Here is a 23,880-nt window from a genome sequence, read left to right as displayed (position 1 = left end):
TTCCCAGTGGTATAGAGAAGCAAAGCTACAATGCACTGAATAGAAACAGAACTACACACATGAGATAAAACATAAAAATATAATGTATAGGTTTGATGGGGGGCATTGCAAATTCAGTTTCAAATTCAGCATTATACAAAAAATATACCCACATGTATTGTTTTAACCTTTTAAGCCTGAACCACTAAATAATTGATTCTTCCTCCCTTTCTCTGTCATTCACAGGATCTACAACAGAATGTGCACCGGCAACATTGGAATAGCAGTGAAGGTTGCAGGAGCTGTAGCTGCACTGGTGACTGTTTACATTATAGGATACATGACTGGATATCACATCCATCGATGCCCGTAGAATGAAGGAAGCCATCACAAGATAAAAGTGCATGGACAAACCATGAATTTATACAATGCTACATTAACAGTGAAAATCTTTGTGTTGAAGAGAATTCAAATCAACTCTGTAGCTCTCAGCTGTATTTTAAAATGCAATTGTGTCTGAATGTTTCTTGCCAAATTCATTCATTCAAAGGAAATTCACTCTTAACTGACATCAAGCACTGACAGCATTTTCTGAACTCTAGACAGCCTTTTCCTTTTTTGCTGCACACTGATTTCATTAGGCTTTCCAGCCCGTAATTAGTTTTCCAGCATTATTTAGCAAAGACATACTGATTTGTACATTCAACGGTATTTGCAGCTCCTAGATGAGTGTTCCACTTTTCAGAAATGCATCTAAACACAATCATCAGTTAAACTGTGCAGGACTGGCTGATTGCACAGCTTCTTAAAAAGGAGTGACTGCAGCAGTTGACTTGTTATAGTTTGTGAAACACTCTCCACAAACATTCACCAGCAACACACACAGGAATTTAATGTCCCAGTTATTAGTGCATTACAATTGTCTTAAAAAGCAGAAAAAGCAGCAATGATGAATTATCCTTATTATGGAGACTTTTAACACTCATGTAGCACATAAAATTCTGCTTTTAAAAAGAGAAATTAAGTTAATCAAAACTAACTGTGGCATCCTTGACTGATGCTTAGGTTAGAAATACAACAGCATCTAATGTAGTATTTCTGAATGAATCTGAATAATGTCTAACTAAACTCAGTTTGCTGGACGTTTCACTGCAGCTCCTTTATAATCATTCCTTCTTCTAATGCTCTGCTTTGAGAACTCACTTTTTGTTTCAAATAAATCCAACTTTTACTTTCATACAGTGTCTGTTGTTTATTTCATGCATTCGATTACCCTCTGGAAAACCTGCTCCAGATATTTACCATAGTCATATCTTTGTGTTTATTACGCCTGAAATATTAAACTATAAGGGCATCTAATCTTTCACTGACATTTTGACATTAACCTATTTGTAACATGAGAACAAAGTGGACAGGCTGTTTGGACTAGGAAATGACATGAAAGATTTGAAAGTGCACATTTAATGCTCTACATTTTTATTCTTTTACTCTGCCTTATCTATAGGGTAGCTTTTGTATGATTCACTTTTCCATACGTTCATCCGTTTCTACCATTTATACAGTAGAAAAACTGATGGATGGATGGTTTAAATATAATCTTTATGTATCCTATAATTGCCCTCAGTGAGCTTCCAAACAACATCCACCGTTTTAGCTCCTGTCCCTTTAAGGCCATCTTTTCTTAAAAGCAGCTATTCTCTGATTGGCTGCCATAACAGAAGGCGGCTGTGCTCACAGCCACAGCTGTGTGCCAATCCTTCCTCAAAGATCCCAGGTAAACGAAAAAACAAACAAACACTTGACTTTTAGTTCTGTGTTTATTTCAAAGTGTTGCACTCAGATCGCCTTCATGTCTTTATTCAGAACACTAATATCCTACAAGTATTGAATCTACAAAAATGTCTCCACTGAAATGAGATGTAGGACATATTCTACCTAATATGTACAGTATAATCTGCTGTTTACAAAAATAAATGAGTAAAATGAAAAAAAAAACAGCAGCACATTTCTGTTGCATTGTAAAACAGAAATATATCTGGCTGCAATGGGGCACATACTGCCACTATAACTGACATGCACATCAGTGAGTTTATTGAGTTCATGTTCTTTTTGTCCAGGTTAGCTCCGGTGGTTCCGGTGTAAATCACTTTAAGAGCAATTTAAAAGTCTTTCTTATCTATGAACAAAACTGTGATAATGAGGAAGGAAATGTAACTCCGGTAGCAATAAAGATCTCTGGATAACAAGTACAGTACAATAATTTAACAGCTTGCTGTGTCATCAATCAGTCTGACTTTCTACTACAAATGACAGTGGGTCTTCTTTATTTTATGCAATTAAAGAAGCGATCATCACTGAGAAAATATATGCTTATATATAAATATATTAGGTCTGATTATAAACATGAGCTCTAATACAGCATACCTCGCTTTCTAATGTAAAATTTAAACCACAGATGTTAATGCAAGGGCATAAAAAGTACATGTCATTTTATGACAAAGATGTCATGTAGCACAACTGGTTAAAAATACTGACATCTGTATATGGGGTTTGGCTAAGAAATTTCACTAGAATACGCAAATGTCCTCCGAGTTCTGTCTTTATACTGTCTCTGAAAACGGTGCGCCTTTTGTTATCATAAAGCTGTTAACAATGAAGAAGTCACTGTTTTGTTGAACACAGTTCACATAACTTTACGCATAATATAAATGCTCTGTTTACCGAGACTGTACTGAAATGTAGTGTGGCCTTAAAAAAAAAATCAGCGTCAAACTGTGGGGAAATCCGTGATCGTGACGTCACTGTGTGAAGGCAGCCGGGAGGCGGACCTGAAGGAGGACGGTTCACCTAACTCTACAGCGTGTCTGAGCAAAATGTAACATGGATGAGGAGATCGCTGAAAGTTGGGAAGAAGCTGCTGATAGTGGGGTAAATAACAAATGTCTCAATGTAGCATCGGTTAAAGACACATGTGCTTCTAGGCGATTCTTTTTAACGAAGGGGTTAGCTTTAAGAAGTTTCCATAACGCTGTTCAACGTTAACGGGTCTTACGGGCCAACAATGTGGCTAAAGCTAATGTTAGCTGTAAGAAACTTGGCGAACAAGTAGCAATAGCTTGACACTGAACCAGGCTTAACGCGGACTTTGCCAAGCAAACGACTGAAGCTGTTTGGAATAATTTCGCGTTGAATGTCGTTAATGTGCTAGATTTTTAGCTAACGTTGGCGAGGTAAGCACTATGGCTTCTGACGCGAGCTAAACCCCGGAATTCCAATTGAAATGCTAAGGTTCAAGTTGGCTAATGTAATGCTAAGCTAGCCATTTAATGCTCGCGTAGAAAATGTGTCAATAAAGTCAGTTTATTTGTCGGCAGGTATAGGCACTTCGCAGAAGAGCACCAGAGTCCATATTCCTATCTAAATTTGCCTCATATTCATTTCGGCATACATTTTTAAAGCTTAAAACATATCTTGGAAAAAATGACATCCCCGCGGTAACGTCAGAGCCAAAGCAGCCCGTGGATGGCGACAAGTCAATTTAAGGAGGAAATTTGTCAGAAAGTGAATATAAGCTTCTTTAAATAGGTACCGCTACGTTGATGTTCATTGTCGTGGGGCCTGATTGAAAGTGGTTGTATTGTTCAGCGTGTTCTCCCCCTCTCCTCACAAGGCCAGGCTGTTGATCGACTATTTCGGCCATGTTGTCAACTAGTTCCCGGTTTGATATCTAGTTATGTCACCCAACTGGTCAGTTGGTATCACTCAGCTAACAGTAGGTAGCTGTAGTCACGGTAGTTTGGCAAACGCTCGTTAGCTGGTGACGTCACGAACGTGGCTCTTGGTTGGGGTTGGCCGGAACTTCAGAAGCTCCTCAGGTTGAACTTGCGGGTTGATTTAACGTATCTTGCTGGGGGTTCGTCGGTACCTCTGCTAACATCTACATTTAGTTTTCGTTGGCAACATCAGGCGGCTAATGTTAGCAGGCGGAACACTCACTCTGTTATGACTTGGCAGCTGTTGTGCACATGTATAAATAGCTTGTAACTGAATCCCAACTTCAATCCACTTTCCCACTTATTGCCTGCTGAACTTCTTCCTATCTTGAAAGTTTCATTTGTTTATATGTATCCCCATGCATGCTGGTTTTCCACACAGGAAATGGAAAAACGGTTGGAAGAGAAGCTAAGGATCAGCCAGAAAGAAAAGTAAGGATTTTAAAGGTTGAAGAAAAATGTTATTTGTGTTCTTATGCTTCTTGCTGTTCCCACTATACTTGTACCATTTATAGCAATACCTGCTTTTGTTAATACAACTTTTTTTAAAGACTTTAATTCTATCCTCTAAACTTATTAGCACTCATTTGTAGCGGCCTCTTCCCATCTGTCATGTAAGTAAATTTACATGGACGGCCTCTGTTGTTTTGCTTCCAGGGATTCCAGCAATTCTTCAAGATCTCTGAAGAAAACCATGGTAATACAGGACGACTCCTTACCAGCTGCACCTCCACCCCAGATACGCATTTTGAAGCGGCCGGCGAGTAACGGTTCTCTGACCTCGGGCCCGAATCAGAACAGGCCTACACCGCAGGTCAAATCCCTGGCCCAGAGAGAAGCAGAGTATGCCGAGGCCAGGAAGAGAATACTGGGCAGCGCTTGCCCAGAGGAGACGCCTCAGGATAAGCCCAACATAGACAGGTAATACTCATCAAATATAACTGAGGCGTTTTAATCACAGCCTAACAAAATGCTTGCTTACTTTAGGGAGCTTAGCAGTCATTTGACAGAACAGCAACCTATGCACAGGCACAAGTATGAAGTTTGTGTTTCAGTCTAAAATGCAAGGGAGTCTCTTATCACAATTTCAAAATGGGGTTGTTTTTATTTACAGTTTTGATTTGACACTTGTAATCAAATGGGTGGACTTCATGTCCTCCCGCTCTGAAGATTACGGCTAATTAATATATCTTTTGGTTTTGGTTGAAACTTACACTGATCACAGAAAGCTTCCTAATCCTTTGCATTACTTAATGTGACATTATTTGAATAAAAAAGAGGAAGTTCTATTCATTTGATTTGGGTTTTGCCAGAATCAGTGTTAATGCAACCAAAGTGCAGTGGTGTAAAAGTTGAAAGTTTGTTTTTTAAAGACAAAACTGTAAAATCGTGTGCTGGTACTTGTCTCTCGTGACACGACAGGAATCCTTTAAGTAGGACAGTTCTGGAGTAGGACGTCCATTCAAAACAAAAACTATGACTGAACGTTGCCAACTGGCAGTGAGTTGTGTGCAGTTTGTGTCAAGCTGTTGGCATATGGAAAAGACTGCTGTCTCTAATTTATTCCTGTTTCTTTTTTTCTTTTTTTCATGCCAGACCAGGGCACAATAACTCTACACTGCCTTCAGAGGACACCAGATCAAACAGTCACACTGTCCGGCAGCCAACCGGCCCAGACGGTACCCAAGGGTTCCAACAGCACAGATAAGTGCACCTAGAGGGCCCCCCAGCCCCTGAGGGAGAGAGATAAAGGGTCTCTTGAGAGCAAATGCAGTACTGTATTCTTAAAAACGTCTTCCTTCAGTTCCCTACGTACACGGGGATCTATAAGTAAAGCATCCTTGCTGTCGGCCTCTTTCACAGCCGTCTAGGACCGACAGGGAGCGAGGAACTCCAGGAAGAAGTCCAATGAAAACATGCTCTCATCTCTCCCCACTTCAATCTGTTTGGCACTGTGATTATGGACATTTTCTGGACTCACTGTGATGTTCCCCTTTAAGAAAAGCCCCTCACCTCCATCTGTCTCCCCTCCGGTTCTAAGTGGCTTCGTCAGAGGATGCCAAAAGGACAAACAGAAAGACTTAAACAGAGGAGGAAAAATGAGGGGCCATGTTAAAATGAGATGAGCTGGTACTTGTGCAGCAGCTTTCTCCCAGCAATAAGACGTCACCTTTTTGTGTTTTTAATTTTCAGTTGTTGGCTCACTAAATTTTAATCTCAACTTTCTCTCGCTTGTCTTTATCAAATCTAGGGTTGTTCTGATATCTAACAGGTAAAAGTATGTCTCTCTCACACACACATACACCGCAAGAATCTGTTTAGAGCAGCTTTTTATATTGAGTTTGTTTTTTAAAATAAACATAGCATTTGCTGTTTTTAAGAAATAGGAAATATGTTTTCCACCTTTATTTGGTGGCAAAATCTGACAATATTACATGTTGGGTTCTTTGTATGGTTTAAACACCTGGAACTGCAGCTGGTGTCTAAAATGCACACACTGCTAATGAGTACTTGACTGAGATTTTAGATTTATCAGGACAACCTAATATGTAAATTGCCATTTGTTTCTTAAAACAGGGGTTAGGATTTATGTGGAAGTTGTATATCTGACAAGGTATGTTTACGGTTTTTTTTTGGTTTTTTTAAGCTTTCTGGCTGTCTTCCTTAGACTGTCATTTTATTTCTATTTAAAAGTAAAGGCAAAAAAGATGAGATGTTGGATTGAAGTCCATTTTAAGTAGCTTTCCTGCAGTTTTTTCTTTAAGAAGAGGGCAGCAATGTCAGAGCAGTATTTTTTTAACTAAAAAAGAACCAAAAGCCCTTTTTTAAAAATCAAAAACTAATAAAACAACAACCTAAAAATCATTATTTGAAGGTGATGTTGGCAGCAATTTAAAGAAGGGTCAGATGGTGAATTTACTGCTGTACCTCTCGAGCCTCACTGTCTTAACTCCACCTTGTTGGCGGCGTGCTTCTTTTCTTCATACACCCCACTGAAGTACAGCATGTAGGAACTCAGGTCAAGTGAATGAGGCTGAATGAATGAATAAGATTGTATTTTTCCAGCAGGGTTGATTGCTCATACAGCTAATGTCCGTATTTAAGTTTGGGTTGGCACTTAGAAACCGTGCTCTATAAATTGCAATGTAACTGAAATGATGTCTATGCCCCAAGGTGTATGAATGTTGGGTGTGTTTTGGTTTTTTTCCCCACCGTCAGCATTTTAGTCACAAGAATGGTGAGTAATGGTCCACTGCTTAAATGTAGCAGCTAGCTGCGATCCAGAGAGCAGTTGCCTGTGTGGCTTTCAAAGACCATTGTGTTCAATAGATTTTTTTTTTTTTTTTTTTTGGAAACAGAGGAGATTTCAAAGCCATATTAAATGGTGTGACATAAACACAAAAAGTTCTTACAGTGGTTGAATTCAGCTTGTGCCTCCTGTATCACATCTTTACTTCCTGGGTTTTTTTTTTGGTTGTGTTACTGTATTTCAAGAAACTGAGGGTGAGTTCACAGTACTGGTAAGCGATTTTTTTGTTCAGGAATTCTAACGACAGAGCAGGAGACGGGTTTAGCCAAGTGCGAACACAAACTGCCTGTAAATACTTTAATAAAATGATTTGGGGAAAAAAAATGTTTACGTTCAGTGCTTTGCATTGGAAAACACATTAAATTCATGGAAATAACTTGTTAAAAAACACGCAGCTTAAATAAAAATAGTTTATTATTGAAGACTTTGCATTGTTGGTCAAGTTGGGGATGTAGTTTGGGCATCTGTGGCATAGTTTGGCTCAGATTACAGTCACGGAAGGCCAAGCAGATGCTAGCTACAGCACAGAACTGTATCTGTGGGGGTCAGAGTTTGATTGAGAGGCGGCCATGATGTAGAGTCTGACAGAAGAGAGTCCAGCTGTTTATACTGTTTCTTAGATGGACGCTTCCCTCGCAGCAGTCGAAGGCAGTTCAAAAGACCCAGGTCTATCAGCACCTGGGAGGAAAAAACATGGAAGTGGTAGAATAATTCAGGGAATCTGTTGATATACAGTACTGCACAACAGTACTGAGGCACCCCTATACTTCATATTTTGCTCAGAAAATGACAAATTATTACTGTCTCAGGTCTTGGCTGGATTTCTGTTTATTTTATGTTCATCTAATATAAGTTACTTTTTAGACCCAGCACTTCTTTTATAATGAGAAGTGTGTTTGTTTGGGGTTTGTTTTGTTTTTTTTAAAGAAAAAGCAAGTCTGTGTCCAAAGAAAATTTTGAAAGAACTTCAGAGTCTTGAACTATTGCTCAAGACCTACTTTGCAAAACAAGCCTGGCTCCTTGAGAGCAAAGTGTGAAGACTTTTGCACAGTATCGTATCTCACTTAAAGCAATGAAAGCATCATTATTACTATTACCCCATTTAATTTGACCCCTCTGTCCCACTGCAGCCTCCGTTTAACAGTCTACAAGATGTCAAGGTTTGTGATACCGTGTGCCCTCTTGCTTCTTATTGTTCCCTCACTGTTAATTTTTTTTTTTTTAGATGCTTATCTATTTTATTTAACAAATGTGGCTACAGTTGTTAAATAATGTTCTATCAGTTACATCAATTCGCTAAAGAAAAATCCCATCTTCTTTATTCAGGCCTTCAACACCTCTAGAGTGGACTATGTGTGGTTAGTCCAAAATGCTGCTGTGCATCTTTTAACAGGCATCAGAAAGCATGGTCACATCACTCCTTTGGTCAGCACTGCTGCTTTTAAAATGTGCTATAATAAAAAAAAAAAAAGTCTACAGTAGGGCCTTATTCTAGCAAACATGTTCACTTTAGAATATTACGAGCTTTCTGTCACAGCCACTTTAAAGATGTCTGATTTCGTTGATTTTGCTGTGTAGTTTAACAGACGGGGAATCTGGGAAGCTCCGTACAAATCACTCACCTCCACGACAAAACAAATGAGGAAGTTGAGAGCAGCCAGACTAACGAGCAGCAATTTAAAATTCATGTCAGAGATGTTGTACAGTTGAAGTAACCGGCTAAAGACAGCCCCAGGATACAACACCAGCCAGGTTGTCACACCAAACTGGACGAACAGCAGGATAAGGAAACCCACTGGGAAAAGGAGAGAAAAAAAAACACTTGTGACTCAACTGTCCTGCATCAGTGATAAGTTTCACTAATGTTGAACTCAGTATGACTTTCATGAATAGTTCTAAATTTGTCCAAATGTATCGCCCTCCCAAACTGAAATTATCCTCCTTTGGCATTTGAACATGTTGACTCACTGTTGTGGTAGAGGGGTTTCTTGTGGGGGTAGCTCTTGGTGACCACCACTGACATGATGATGTACTGGAAACCAGATATGTCAAACACACAGGTGTTTTCGAAGTTTGGCAGATTGGCTGTTCCGACCTCAGTCTCATTGAGAGGAATATACCTAAAAATGAAGGAAGAGACAAATAAGAGTTAAAGTGCAGAACACGTGGGATGCTCTTTTTCTAAATCTGCATCTGAACACACAGAAGTCAACGTAAACAGTTTTCTTGAGGGCAGTCTGATGAGAAATAAAAGCTATTTTGCTGACCACTCCTCTGAGGTTGTGATGAAGAGCGCAGCCAGCTGGCCCAGAGCAATCATGCAGGTGTGGATGAAGAGGCTGCCCAGTACAGGCAGGGCCAACAGACTAGCTGCGGGTCTGGACGTGTACAGCTCTTCACTAGGGCCTCCTCTTCCCATCACAATGGCCAGCAGAGTCACCAGAAGAATGTCACAATACAGGAACTGCTGGTCTGCTACGCTCGTCTTCACCTGGACACACATCAAGAATGATTATTTAGGGGAGAAAAAAAACAAAACAAACCTGTGTGATTTAGGACTTTGTTTTGTTTTCATGCAGATCAAGTCAACCGGACTGTGGTTCTGTTTGGCATTTGGTGTTAAGAGACTGCACAGGTCACATTTTATGGGCTACCAAAGTGTTCAATATTAAGTGAAAGAACATTTTCCACATTTTAAAGTTGGAGCTCCACATACACACAGTCATTTCCATTTGCTTCTAAGAATAACAGTTAAAACTGCTTTTTTTGACGAGAGCTGAACAGAATGCAGTGTGCTTTCGCTCATGCCGTCTTATTAAAGTTTTTGGCCACATTCATTTCTCACTACCTGTAGACCAGGTTGTACTGTTTTGGGTTTTTTTGGGGGGGGGGGTTTGACCCTTGGCAGCGAGAAGTCCAATCAAGCACTTGTGATAACTTGCAATGAATGTTTCACATCGCTGTGGAGGAACTTTGCTCAACTTTTCTTCGGAGAACTGCTTTCATTCAGCCAAAGCGGAGGGCTTTCCAGCATGAGTGACCTGGATGACCTTCAATGAGCTCTTGGAGTATTTTTGGTAGGCTTGCCACTGTAGGTCCACCACTGTTCCGAGTTTTCACCATTTGTGGATCATGTCTCTCTCTGTGGATCCCTGGAGTCCCAAACCATCAGATATTTAACCCTTTCCAGACTGATAGATGTTGATTAATTTGTTTTTAAGCTGCTTTTTGAGATCTTTTTGCCTGTTTCGCCTTGTCAAACAGGTCCCGTTATTTCTTTATCCAACAGATCTGCTGGTAATCAGGCCTGGGTGTGAAACTGAACTCATCGTTTAAAAAAAAAAAAATGCATCTAATCACATTAATTCATAATTAATATAGAGGGTGGGATGAAGAGGGGGCAATAACCATTTCCCACAGGGCCAGGTAGGTCTGGATAGCTTTTGGCTATCCAGACCTACCAAAATGCAGGTATCATTACACCTGTTTTGTGTTATCTTTGTCTTTGCTTATCTGAAACATGTGTAACGTTTATTATGAGTTATTTATACACATATTTTCATACATTTTTAGTTTATTTCAGTCATTTTATCCATAAAATGTATGTTTTGGTTTATTTCTACAATGGATGAAAAGCTGGCAATAAATTGCAGCTTCATGTTTAAGGTGATCTACGGGGACAAAGCAGAGAAAGATGAGGGAGTTGTGATCTGCTGATACTCACCGTGTAGAGGATGATGACAGAGCAGAACTGAATGAGGCTGTAGAGGGCCATGTATCTAAAGAGACTGAAGGAGGTGACCAGAGAACATCGTCCCTCTCTGAATGGAAACGGGGGGAAAAAAAGGACAGATCTTTTTCTTTTTGCAGACACAAATGAGAAGTTTGGTTGGTTTTCAAAAAGACTTCCCCCATCTGCTTTGTGTTTTTCTAGGCTTTTAATCTCAGTCTTTACCTGATAAGCAGGGGCACACAGCTGATGTCTTCAGTTTTGGAAGTAAAAGGTGAAGCAACTGAAGCCTCAGCTTCGGAAAGAGAAACCCCGACATCAGCAGCTCTTAGTGCCCCGCAGTCATTGGCCCCGTCTCCACACATCCCCACTCGGTAGCTTCAGAAACAGTAGCAGTATTTCACAGTTAATGTTATAAAAATGATTCCCTTTCATTATATTTCTACTCTGTTTTATTTCCCATTTGTTCTCCTTATGTGTCAACTCCTTTCTAGTTTGTGTATGCTGCAGAAACTGCACTCACTTCAGTTTTTGCAGCTCCTTCACTAGCTGGGTTTTCTGGTCAGGGGCCATGCGTGCAAATATCGTGGCTCTCATCAAAACCTGCAGTGACAGCAGGTTAAAGTCATTAGCGTGCACGTGCGGTGCACTGTCAAAGTATTCCTGTTTACACAGTTTCCATTACCTTCGGCAGATACTCAGGGAAGTGGTCACAGAGGACAGCAAAGGACTTGCCATTGATAGCCAAGTGATAGACAAAACCACCCTGATACAAACCCTGAGAGAGGAGGAGAGACATCAGTAACAGTAACTCGAATGAATCCTGCCGGTTGAAAAAAAGTAGGCCATAGCTGGACTTGTTATGCATACAACTGTCATAGAAACAGAAAGCATTCAAGCTGTTTAGAAATGTGTTGACATGAGAGAGAGTTGAAGAACATACCATTTCATTTGCCTTCAAAGCTGCACAAATTTGCTTCCATTAAAAATGAACTATAACCAGGCAACAATATGAGTCCTCGACTTTACTTGAGCACTGAGGTCATTTACTTCCATGTTTGCAGGCCACAGGCACAAACACAGAAACCAGGCGTGACATCAGTGAGCAACACTTCAACCGGAACTCTTTCACAACGTAGCCGTTTCATAATTTCATAGCTGCTAGTATGACTGTAACAAACATTTTAGCAACCGAGTACAATCCAGAGTGGAGTGTCCCATTTAAGCAAGACCAACCTGAGTGATGACCTCTACTGAACTTTGGCCAGAAAGAGCCGCTTCCTCCTCCAGGCTGAATCTCAGGGTGGGCATGGACTGGGCAGTGTGGGGGGTTGCAGTGATGAATATCACCTTCTCGTCAGATCCCACCATCCCACAGGTTTTTGCTACATTAACTGCTGTTAGAACATTGTCCCCTATGGTTAAAAAGACACACAAGATGGGACAAAAAGACTTTTAAAAAACCCATCTGTGTCGATTCCTGCAACTTACTATCTTATAACAAGAAATATTATAAGTTGCACGGTCAGTGATGAATACAAAAACATTCCTCACCAGTGACCATAATGCTGCGAACCTTCGCCTTTCTCAGGATGTTGATAACTTTGGCACTCTCAGGCTTTACCAAGTTCTTCATCATCAGCAAACCCAGAAAGTGCATGTCTTTCTCTACTTCCCCTCTGTGGACAAACAGCTTGATCAGCAAACATATTAAACTATTATAGATCTTTTTTTTTTTTAAATGGATAAGTTTTTGTGCCACAATTAAGCCAGAAATATAGACTATGTTCTTACCGCTCAATGGTGCTTAAGTTAGAGTTCACATTTAATGGCTTGTAGGCGACTGCGAGAACCCTGAGGCCTTCACTGGAGAAGCTGTGCAGTTTGCTGGAGAACTGTGCTGGAACTGGAAATGCAAACATTCCATTTTGGACAAATGTCATAAAATAGGAAAACGTACTGCAAAAAAAGAAAACGTGAGTAAATGTCACTAAAGCTATAGTTATGATTCGTGTCAATTTTGAACCTGTTTGAGTTTGGCAGAGGCTCGCCACCATCTCTGGAGATCCTTTGATGAAAGCAAGAGCTGAGCGCCCCCCGTGGGTCACTGTCACCACACTCATCCTCTGCAGGGCTGAGGAGAAGGGAAACCTTTGTACAATTGCCATCGCCTCATCCGTGGACTGAGAGCAAAATGAAAGAATAAATGAAGACTTTCGGCAAGTTCTTGATCTTTCCAAATGGCAGACAAAGCAGACAAAAAAAAATTACGCTGCTTAAGCTTACGCGTTTTCATTTATCCACCTGCCCTGGCTACATCTGCTTACCAACTGTCTTGCATTAGAAAAGAGGCACAAACCAAGTACATCTTTCATTATCAGCAGCCGAAAGACAGGAGCAACTATTTGAAAAACAACCGCTGCCCATATAACAACTTTACAGTCAGTAAGCATCGCTTTAATAAATCCTACTGATCAACCTGTATCAGTGATAACAGGGATACTCACTGCTCCATAAGCTTGTTGATCTGGTGGTCTCATTACTGCCAAAACTTTGTGGCCTCCAAACTCTGCATTTAGCACACTGCCATCTCCATCTGGCTCTTGAAGAGTCTGCAAAATCAGAAAAAAAAATGAACTCCAATTCCCATTAATGTTTTCAGATTGTGAAACTGAAAGAGCCTCCAAGCATACATTTTCATCAATTATTTTTAAAAAATCCAAATTTTTAAATGAGATGCATGCGAGCTCAAGCACTTTGAAATAAGTAACACGGTAACATACCCAACCAGTGGACTCGACCATCTTAAGCTCCAAAGGGTCTCCGAGGAGCTGGCCACGCAGCAGCGCAACAGTGTGACAGCAAGCCAAGCCAGACCTCAGGTGCCCCGGAGGCAAAAGCCTGGGCTCAGGCACCAGCTCTGAAAAACCGGCAGGCCCCGCCTCCAACACTCCCCACACATCCAGACCCTCCTCTGTCAATGTTCCTGTCTAAGAAAACAGATGTACAAAGCACCAGCAACATGTAAAGTAGCTGTGGTTCATCTCTATGTACACAGCACACGTCTAGCAACACTCTCCCTCCTCACCTTGTCAAAGCAGAAGAGTGAGACCTTGCCACAGATGTTGATGCGCGGTGGACTGATGCAGAAGATGCCACGTTGCTTCAACCTTCGCTGAGCGTAGATTGTGCCAGTAGTGATGGCAGCAGGCAGAGCGGGAGGCACCGCAATGGTTACAATATCCAGACTCCTAATAACCAGCTCTGCCCAGGTCACCTGGATACACATCCAACCACATGTCAGTGATAGCATTTTACTATGCGAGCAAAACATGCAGTCACTAGAGATGCCACTTACATTTGATCTATAGAGGACCACAAAAATGTAAATGGTTCCAATGAGAGCTGCAGCAGTGAGATGGGGAATATTGGAAAAACTTGTTATTGGGTCAAAAGGCTTCATGTCTCAATGATAACCAGGTTGCTGTTAAAGCTCTTACCAACTGAAGCCAGGATGAGCAGGAACTTGACGGCATCTCGGTAAAAGCGGAAGTCGATTGGCTGAGGATATAAAATGGAGCTGACCAGGTCACCTTTGGCTGTGAAAAACCCTGTGGATAATCCACATACAAACAGAAGTGGTTTCACTTGGTGTATAAACAGTTTAAGTGCCAAAATATATTGAATGTATAATTATTTGCAACTGTAAACCCTTTTATATTTTCTTTATACTCATGTTTATTAATCACTTCAGGAAAATCTGATCCGTCTTGCCTCAGTGAAAAATATTTCCGCATGGAGTCAAAGCATCACAGGGTCCCTTCAACTTGCAAAATAAACTCTAAAAGAACGAGTCACATCATCGGTTTCTCTACTCACCGGTGCTTGTAACAACAGCAACAGCCCCACCGCCTCCTGGTCTTCCTCCCTTTGCCTGAATGAGCTGCGTACCGGAGAACAGGGTGTGTCTGCGCTCAGTGTCTGAGCTGTACTTCCTATCACTAGCCTGCAGTGGAGTCTTGAGCACGGGGACACTTTCGCCTGGACACAGATGACAAGAGCAGATTACTGCACACATTCTTCAAAAGTCAGGCTGTAATAAGAATTAGTAACACACCTTTATGACCAAGCGCCACGACCATTAGTTGGTCAAATAATAAAAATGTGTCTGAAGCAAGTTATGTACCCTCTTTTGGACAGACTCATATACTAAACATTCATTGAATAACTAGCACTGACATGTAAAGTAGTTTGGAAGTGAAGAAAATCCCTTCTGATGGCCAATTTGTTGCTTCAGTCACACTCAAGGTTGTGAAATGTGACTTGACTCTAGCCTTGATAACACTTTTAAATTAGTCTTGTGGGCACGACGAGCAAATAACATGACCACTGAGGAGCACAGCCAATCGATTTTGTTTTTCTACACATTAACTCCAGATGCGGAGAATCGGGTCAGGACCTGGTTATGATAGTTACATAGGGACATTGTTAGAAACTGTCGTCTCTCACAAAGCAGGAAATTGTCTGCCTCACATTTATTCCCACTACTGGAACGACTCAGTTTGGTTTAGGCCAGGGTGCTATCTGGTTAGAACACACTGAAGGCATGATGCAAGATCTACGAATTCATCTGACTATTACCCGTTTTAAAACATCATATGGGCCACAGAGCTATCATACACTACACAGACTGGCAAATAAAATGTCCAAACATTTGCTCTCACGTGCACATCTGCAGGATGTCTTAGAAAAGTTCAAAATGGCTGTTTGAAAATGTCTTTAGGTGCTGTTAAGGTCAATTAATTACCTGTGAGCATGCTCTCATTGACAAGACACTCCCCAGCCAGCAGGGCAGCATCGCAGGGCAGCAGCATACCTTCCTGAGGGATGATCAAACAGTCGCCGGGGACCAATTCCACTGAACTCACACACTCCTCCTCTGAGAAAACACACAGTCCAGTACAGATGTCTATGCGAAGGCTTCTGGAGTGACTGGTCAGAATCAAAAACCTACTGAACACACACTTCCTTTGCAAATGTTTGTCCTCGTGACCAGTCCTGCACTAATGTGCTTAATGTAGTACTTTTCTCTGTTTCTGCATGTGTAACCTTATAGGCAATGTGGAACCAAATTATATTTTCTCACTCTCTCTCTTTTTTTTGTTACATTTCTATAGCTGCTGGATATTTTTGCAAACTAGTTAAACAAACAAAAAGCTCAGCTGGTTTTTGCCTCAAGGGAACAGCTTAAAGTTTCCCTGGGGAGTTTTTCTGTTTGCACTCAGCGATGCTTAGTAGAACATGTTTGTATATGAGATAGAATAACAAAGTTACACAACTACAGCCGGTAAAGCACATTGTCAAGGTCCTTGTCCACGTAGGTGCATAAAGAGAGGACCATAAAGGGAGGACAAGCATGTGCCAGTTAAACCGTTTAACAAATTACTTGTATACTGTAACTGGTCCAAATGATCAGACCTGACATTCTGTTTTAACAGGGTGCATCTGTGGTTTAAGAGTTAGCAACTGTTACCGACACAAATGAGTTTCATTTAGTTTGAACACTATTTTTTTTATCTCATCAGCAAATCGAAGTGTTTTTAACTGATAAACATGCTCCTCTCAGTGACTGTCATTGCTTTAACGATTAAAACTTTTTAATATTATTTATTATTTATTGAGCATATCGACTGCTCTTCCATCTTCACATGAATTACATTCGTGGACTCCTGTCAAAGTTATTTTAAGTATCAATCAGTTAAACATTCCACAAATAATTGTGTTTCTGGAAAAAAAGTAAATTCATATTATAAAACATCTGCTTAAAAAACAAACAAACAAACAAAAATACCCCTCACCTCCCGACTTTCTGCGAATAGTGACGGTTGTGATTAGCTGGGCCATGTTGCGAAGCGTGATGCTTTGCTGGTCACAAAAACATAAATACCATTATTCTCTCGTTTCCGTGCTTAAACACAGTCAGTTACAATTCCAGTGTGTTTCTGATAACAGGCTCACCTTCCGGGTCTCATAAAGTGAGATACCGATGGAGATGACAGAGATAATAAATATACATATGGCATAAATATAATACTGATCAACCGTCCAGAGGATGATGCTGAACATCTGGAACACATAGAATGGGTTGAGGATCTACAGAAACAAAAAAAGAGTGAAAAAAAATATGTTAAAAAATATATATAACTGGATGCATCATGTGAGCTTTTTAAATAAATTATTACATCAAATATTTAAAAGCCAAATGAAAAAGAAATCGGTATGAAGGTAATCATGTATCCCACCTCCTCAAACAGCAGCTTTGGGTAAGGCTTCACAGGCACATCAATAAGATTTGTTCCATATATGGTTCTCCTGAAAGAAATCGTGCATTTGATTATTCAGCATGGTCCTCTGAGATTAGGGAATGTGTTGTGTCCATGTGTTTCCTACCTAAAGCTCTGCTCCAGGGGACTCAGTCCCTTTTGGGAGCCATGCAGGTTATTGCAGGTCCAGTCCTCATTGAGGACACTATAAAAACAAATAAATCCACTTTTTTTTTTTCCCACAACACAACGAGTGCATTAGACTATTAAAAGAGTGAGTTTTGGGGGTATGTTCTTCTTTTTATTTAAGACACACAAACTCATGAGTCTAGTTTAGTTGAATCCCACTGCATTATAGTTTTTCCGTACCTAACGCGACAGAACGCGCCTTTCCTATCCACCCAGACGTAACGCAGTCCTTCAAACAGGTAGTACCGCAGCAGTGTTTTCTGCAACACAATAAAGCTGTCAGATCTTGGAGAAGTACCGTTCAGGACAAAAGGTTCTGCTGAAACATCTGCTTTACCTCCTCTTTGTACAGCTGAACTGTATCTCTGGATTCGGTATCCTCTGACTGTCCAAGCAACTCCAAACTGGAAAGAAACAACCAAGTTAGATTAGTTTTGTTTAACAGTTCTCTTAGATATATGTACACAGTTGAAAGGCTTAGGGTGTTGTGTGAATATATAGACAAGTAGTTCACCTTCCCTCCTCCATCTCCTCTGTAAGGACCTCCACCACATGCTGCTGGCCAAAACTGTCCTGAAGGAAAAGGTTACACAAATTCACCAGTTAGAGTTGGAAACTGGACACTTTCTTAAAGCAAGACAGGAAGTATCTAACAGAAAACTGCCATTCAATCTAGGTGATCAGAACATCACAAAATAAAGTAAAGTAATAACTGTTCAGGTTAGTGTAAGCAGGAGTATTTCACTAAAAAGTTCCAGTACTTCAGTGATTCACCCACCTGCTGTTCAAACCTTCTGTTTACATTTGGCAGCCAATCTGAAGACAGTTGGCGTAAAAGGAAGCTGGTCTTAATGAGAGAGGAGCTAAAAAAGCTTGTTTCAAACTGTGAATGCAGGACACCAGGAATACAAAGCTGGAGATGACGCCCTATTTAAAACTTTGGAATGGAACTATCATTGCATATATTAGCGAGCATATATTTTTTAAAAAGTTACGTAAAGTTACGCTAGTATGCTGGATGCCCTTCCTGACGCAACCCCAAAAGGATTTTTGTTTCTTCCTGGAATCTTTTGTTGGAGAATGTGTAAACAACTATACATAATACATATACTAATACTCTATGACCAAGCCAGTTTTTGCAATAAGAAGCCTAGATTAAGTCCTGCAAGGACAATGTGGAACAAAGTGATAGGCAGTGATAATAATGCCAGCCATCAGGTTGAGTTTACTTCAGCATAGGAACTGTTTGATTATCTCACTCTGAGAAGCAGAATATCCGCCAAAGCCGGAGGGCAGGACTTGCAGCGGGCAAAGACACCAAACCGTGGGCGCCAGTGAAACACAAGCAGGAGGAGCCCTAAGGACAGCAGGGCAGCCAGTCGACACAACCACACCCGCCAGCGCACCCACTTATACCCCTGAACATCCTGGTGGGAGAGAGAACCAAACAGGATTTCAGGTTCAAAATCAGACTCATTTTCACATCCACACAGCGGTTCATTTCCATAAATCTAGTCAACTTATCATTGGTGGCATTGCATGTTAAACAGCCACTGTAGGAAGCCAGATTGTGTCAGGTATTGTCTTTGGAAGTGATACTAAAAACCACAAATGATAGAAGTTATTTATAACAAGGCCACAGAGACCAACGCGAGTTCTGCATCTACAGGTGACAGGTGCTGGGCACAACATCAAGTCATCAGTTTCTGCACTTTCACTTATACAGCATTTGATTTTCCCAGTTTAACCTTTTCTTTTCTATATCTATCTAACTCACAGCTAGATAACAAACAACACACACCACAACAGGAATCAGAAACACTGAGTAGGTTCTTACCATGTGTGTGTCAGGACTCAGCAGGGGGTCTCGAGGACTGGGTGAGGGGAGCCCGCTCTGCGGCTCCACCACACTACCTACAGAACAGGATATACAGGGTGAATAGTGCCTCTGTTAAAACATTAACATGAACCGAGCAGCATAAAACACACACACACACACATGCGCGCCTTCAAAGTCAATATTGACAAAACGCTATGCAAAGCTTGTGTCCGGTCCATGCCGCAAACTTGAAGAAGACTTTCTTTAATGTGAGACATCTTGAGCAGGAATTCAGATACGAATATTAAAAAATGTTTTGCCTCTGCAATGTAGTCTAAACTGAACAGGGAGAGCTCTCCAGTCCAGGACAGTGCGGGTAAAACATCTCACAGTTGTTCATCTGTGTACTTCTAAATAAGTAAGATCACAATGTATATGATTTTTAGGAGATTCAAGAGTCACCATAAACTCTAATAAAGTCAATCCACGCATCTCATTAAGCTGGAAACACTTTGAGGTTTTACGAAAACATTAACTTTACAGCGCGAAAGAGGTGAAAAGCTCGCTATAAACTCATACCGATAACAGCGAAAATCAAAACAAAAGCACAATAAACGAAGCTATTTTCAGAACAGACTTCCGCTTCCAAACAGCTGGCTCGTATCGAAAAGAAAACCACATTCCTTTACTTTGAAAACACAATTAAGGAATAGACTGACCTTACCGTCAAAGCGCGATTAAAATTAAGCCTTTTCCCGAAAGTTACGGATCAGACCACCTTGCAGTGGTGCTTCGGCTCCCTGTAGCCTGCACTGATCCGGGCTCTTCATACCTACGAGTCTAACCGGCTTCTGAAACAAACCCGTCACACGAAACGTCACCCGGAAAACTGCAGACAGGACGTTCATTTTTATTTATTTTAATCTAGTTTTTTTTTTTTTAAATCATATCTGAGACTACGCACGCGGACAAATGGACCGGACAGTTACATTAAAAAAATGTACTGGGGAAAGGGGAATATTATCTTATTATTATAAAGGTAACAGCCAGAGTGCAGCCCGCCCACCGCCCCGGGTGAGGTAACCATGGTAATTAAACCGCACCTGAGCACAGTATGAGGGCCATTCAATACCTCACAGCTGTTTTCTAGCACAGACATTACACTGCTGCTTTCCCTCGTTTGAAAACTAAAAGAACGAGAAAATCTGGTTCATACCCACGCGCGCGCACGCACACACACACACACACACACACAGACACAGCAACAGTTAGAGACAACAACACAATTAAGTTTCTGTGCTTGTTTGCGCCACCAGCTATCTTAAAATACACTGGATGTTGCTGCAACACTGTGGACAGTGCTAGCTGAGAAACAGTGATTGCTCTCTGCCTTTCTTATCGTGAGCTTTGCTAAGATAAAAGACAAAGTGGAGATAGCAGAGGGCTAATCTGCGCCTTTCCCAGATCACCTACCCATCTAGTTTATGTCCCAGTACACCTTAGCTACATTTAACTACATTTCAACAGATAACAAAAGAGAGAAACTCTACGGAGGTAAAAATCTACGTTTTTAAGGGGAAAAAATGCCTTTTACAGCCAAATGTTTTAACTGGTTTATATCAAACTTCTGTCTTTCTATTAAAATTATAATTAAACTGAAGACAGTGCTTTGTCAAAATAATTTTCAACATGACTCCTGACTACCAGGGTTTGCTTCTAGAAAGACTTACAGTTGCTTACCTCATTTCATTTCAAGACCAAGATGATATTGATTGGAAAAACAAGAAACACGCGCACATATCAAGTTATCATTAAGACAATGTATTGTGCATGATAAGGGATTGTATTGGGTGTTACCATAACTGCTGCATGTTCATAATAAGAATATGATGTACGACACACGCATGTACACACGCACACTACCCTGACCACAAGAAACAACCGAGTCATCTGTTCTGCCATGCCTGTACTGCAGTCATGTGGAGGATTATCCAAGTTGGGCAATTTGACCAAATCACATGCTCACTTTGGTCGAACTAGGCCATACTCAACCAAAAGAAGCCTGTAAAGTGTCAGCTATTCATTCACCACAGTGGGCCTTGATTTTGAAGTCATTCACCACGGTTTTCTGTGTACCTAACTATTTGGAATGGCTCATTTAACGACATGTTGCTAGCTTCTACCAATTTTCTTTGTAAAAATCAGTGCTTGATTTCATCCGGTTAAGAGTCACCAACTCATTCAAATATGTCACCCATGTAAGGTGTCATCTCTTTACAAAACTTAAGAAAGCCCAGACTTTCAATTTCACGATAATACAGAACTTACACAGAGTAAAATTTCTGCAGTGTCTCAAAAAGGAAATGCCCTGTGTGCAAAAAAAAAAAAGACTAGACAGACACAAGACAGTCATCTGAGCTGAGAATGCAAAAACAAATCCTTGAAATTAAATAACCCAATACTGGTCTTTTCTGCCGGGACCAAGAGTCCGTACACCCAAAGGATAACCTTGCCATCCTGATATGGCCAGTAAATTCCTTTGTTACATCATAGCAACTTAGAAACAGTTTTAGCAACAACAGCAGTGAAATTTACTGACTCGGAGCCCAAACAATACTTTATGAAACTGCAAAAGGGCACACAAACTGAAAGGTGCTAGTATCTGCAGCTGCAGCAGATACAACAGCTATACCATAAGTAACAGTAAATTGAGGAAACAGTAGTTTCTGTAGTGCTTTTGTAAGTAGCAAAAGTAGGGCAATGGTGAAGTCTTTAGATTGCCAAGGCCTAAAGGGATAAGCATTAATTCATCTCCAGGGTATTATGTTATTGGCTGAAATTTCACAAGACCAAAAAAATCAGTGGCAGCAGGTCTTATATATACTTATACATACTTACTGACTGTTGTCAGTAAGTATGGAGGAGGTGAGAAGAGAGGTAAACAATGAGTGTCTACAGGGTGAGGCTTCTGTTATGGTTGGGTCTGCATTTCATCTAGTGGTGTTGGGATCTTGTCAAAACTGATAGAATTATGAATGGAGTAAAGTACCATCAGATTTTGACCTGCCATACAATGCATAGAATTGAAAATGTCTGATTGGCAATGGGTTTATGGCAATGGCAAGTGCAGTAAAAGCACACATTTATAGAAAAACACAGAGTAGAACACTATCAGTCATGAACTGGACTGTCCCCAGAGCCCAGACCTGAACATTATCAAAGCAATGTAGGATCATCTAAACAGAAAACAGAACAAAAAGCAGCCAAGATCCAAAGAAGAGCTTTGAATGTTCTTCAAGAAGCCTGGAGAACTATTCTTGAGGACTACTTAAAGACATTTTTATGAAAGATGCCTAACAGAGTTCAGACTGTGCTGAAGAATAAAGGTTACTTCCTAGCTTGCTAGAACTGTAAAAACTAGGTTGCTGCCTTATATACTGTATTTTCATTTACGTTTGCACATTTTTCGATAAATCGCTGCACCTTTTTCCCATTTTTCTACAAAAATATAAAGAAATGAAAGGTGGTTCGCTTCACATTAGAGTTGAATTTCCAGTAATTCTGGATGCTTATCTTTATTAGCAGCCCTTTGTCGACACTATACTGACATAGTACACAGTCGATCAAATGAAAAAAAATAAGAAAGTGGGACCTTAGTACGCAAGCTGACAGAAGATGACCGTTAGTTTTTGCCATCAGTGGCCAACATTTATCCGTATCTAGCCGGCGAGATAACAGAGTTGTGGCTAACAGTTAGCAAACACAGTGTGTATGTTTGCAGGAAACATTCCCTTTAAAGCATCCGCACTTACCGCTCCCGTTCATCCCGTCGTCAGATCCCGCATACCTCTCATACCATCATAATGTTAATGACAAACAGTTTCCTGCTCCCAGTCATAAAAGCTTCTTTCAAACCATGCAGCGACCCAAACTACAATGACACATGTCTACGGATAGCCTCCTTGTCCAAAATTGTGGCGACGCAGAAATAGCATTACGTTAAAGAGCGTGGTACGCGAAGCGGTGACGTTTACTGCTGGTTTGGTAAGGACCACAAATATCTGCTCATTTCTTTCACGTGGCGCCTTTTTCCAAATAAAGCCGTCATGATATGCGTGAACAGTTGTTGTTTTAGGTGCAGTTCATGTGGATCACGCATATCATGACAAAAACAACACGTCATGATTACATGTCCCTAGAAAGAAAATTGGCATCCAACAAATTAACTTTGGCCTTACACAAAAGAAAGGTTTACATTTTTATTAAATGGCCAAAAATAACAAATAAAATGCTATGACCTAATATTGGAAAAACCCGTTTAATTAAATATAAATACCAACCAATCGTATTCAGCCATCGCCACGAGTAGAGGCGGGTGGATCCAAGGGCGTAGATTTTGTTTTGGCATTGGTGGGGACGGATGATTCAACCACCGAACCACCTTTTTGTCTTTGTTTCTTGATAAAAAGGGAGAATATATACTTGCCTACATATGCTATTCTACATGCTTTTAAACCATTTAAAATTGCAATTCATAGTTTTATATGTTAATTATATAATGTTAAATTACTATTAAATGTATTTTACTTCAGCCATATTCCATATAAATCAGGTATCATACAAAAATAAAAATAGCTTCAAATACAGTCATGACAATAAAAGAATATGACTTTAAGGACTTAACAACATTACTTCAGTTATATTACACCAACATCTCACATTAGCACTAAGGGAACACTGAATGACCTGGTGGGTTT

The 23,880-nt window shown here is 40.6% G+C and overlaps 2 protein-coding genes across 6 annotated transcripts; one reads left to right on the top strand and one right to left on the bottom strand.

The window, feature by feature from the left end:
- Positions 1-2,762: 2,762 nt before the first annotated feature.
- Positions 2,763-7,386, top strand: szrd1 (SUZ RNA binding domain containing 1). 2 transcript variants are annotated; one of them, XM_005730833.2, is made up of 4 exons: positions 2,766-2,907; positions 4,135-4,184; positions 4,410-4,673; positions 5,349-7,386. In XM_005730833.2, the coding sequence occupies exons 1-4, from the start codon at positions 2,860-2,862 to the stop codon at positions 5,458-5,460; spliced, it is 474 nt and encodes a 157-aa protein (XP_005730890.1). In that variant the 5' UTR covers positions 2,766-2,859; the 3' UTR covers positions 5,461-7,386. The 2 variants fall into 2 exon arrangements, with proteins under 2 accessions (XP_005730893.1, XP_005730890.1); XM_005730836.2 differs by lacking the exon at positions 4,135-4,184 and having other exon boundaries at positions 2,763-2,907.
- A 72-nt stretch (positions 7,387-7,458) lies between these two features.
- Positions 7,459-23,205, bottom strand: atp13a2 (ATPase cation transporting 13A2). Of its 4 annotated transcripts, none has more exons than XM_005730830.2 (29): positions 22,936-23,205; positions 19,142-19,218; positions 18,564-18,731; positions 17,819-17,877; positions 17,642-17,708; positions 17,485-17,564; positions 17,243-17,320; positions 17,095-17,164; positions 16,811-16,945; positions 16,651-16,717; positions 15,600-15,731; positions 14,672-14,833; positions 14,293-14,403; positions 14,151-14,197; positions 13,881-14,069; positions 13,576-13,782; positions 13,300-13,404; positions 12,819-12,975; positions 12,587-12,698; positions 12,347-12,471; positions 12,029-12,207; positions 11,478-11,570; positions 11,316-11,395; positions 11,018-11,170; positions 10,787-10,883; positions 9,330-9,553; positions 9,031-9,182; positions 8,685-8,857; positions 7,459-7,740 (listed from the first exon to the last, which is right to left on the bottom strand). In XM_005730830.2, exons 1-29 carry the CDS (start codon positions 22,946-22,948, stop codon positions 7,576-7,578), a joined length of 3,477 nt encoding a protein of 1,158 aa, XP_005730887.1. In that variant the 5' UTR covers positions 22,949-23,205; the 3' UTR covers positions 7,459-7,575. The 4 variants fall into 4 exon arrangements, with proteins under 4 accessions (XP_005730887.1, XP_005730886.1, XP_005730889.1 ...); XM_005730829.2 differs by lacking the exon at positions 22,936-23,205 and adding an exon at positions 19,956-20,157; XM_005730832.2 differs by lacking the exon at positions 22,936-23,205 and adding an exon at positions 19,843-20,014.
- Between the last annotated feature and the right edge of the window lie 675 nt (positions 23,206-23,880).

This window comes from Pundamilia nyererei, unplaced genomic scaffold (assembly GCF_000239375.1).
Source record: "Pundamilia nyererei isolate P.nyererei 1_Seehausen unplaced genomic scaffold, PunNye1.0 scaffold00039, whole genome shotgun sequence".
Lineage (NCBI taxonomy): Eukaryota > Metazoa > Chordata > Actinopteri > Cichliformes > Cichlidae > Pundamilia > Pundamilia nyererei.
Note: the sequence above shows the minus strand (reverse complement) of the source record. Positions and strands in the feature narration are given on the sequence as shown.

Coding starts and splice junctions, on each gene's coding strand:
- szrd1 (XM_005730833.2), top strand. CDS start 2,860: ATGGATGAGGAGATCGCTGAAAGTTGGGAAGAAGCTGCTGATAGTGGG. Junction 4,185..4,409: donor AGGATCAGCCAGAAAGAAAA/GTAAGGATTTTA, acceptor TTTTGCTTCCAG/GGATTCCAGCAATTCTTCAA. Junction 4,674..5,348: donor GATAAGCCCAACATAGACAG/GTAATACTCATC, acceptor TTTTCATGCCAG/ACCAGGGCACAATAACTCTA.
- atp13a2 (XM_005730829.2), bottom strand. CDS start 20,031: ATGAACGTCCTGTCTGCAGTTTTCCGGGTGACGTTTCGTGTGACGGGT. Junction 17,321..17,484: donor GGCGCGTTCTGTCGCGTTAG/GTACGGAAAAAC, acceptor TTGTTTTTATAG/TGTCCTCAATGAGGACTGGA. Junction 14,404..14,671: donor TGCTGTTGTTACAAGCACCG/GTGAGTAGAGAA, acceptor GATTATCCACAG/GGTTTTTCACAGCCAAAGGT.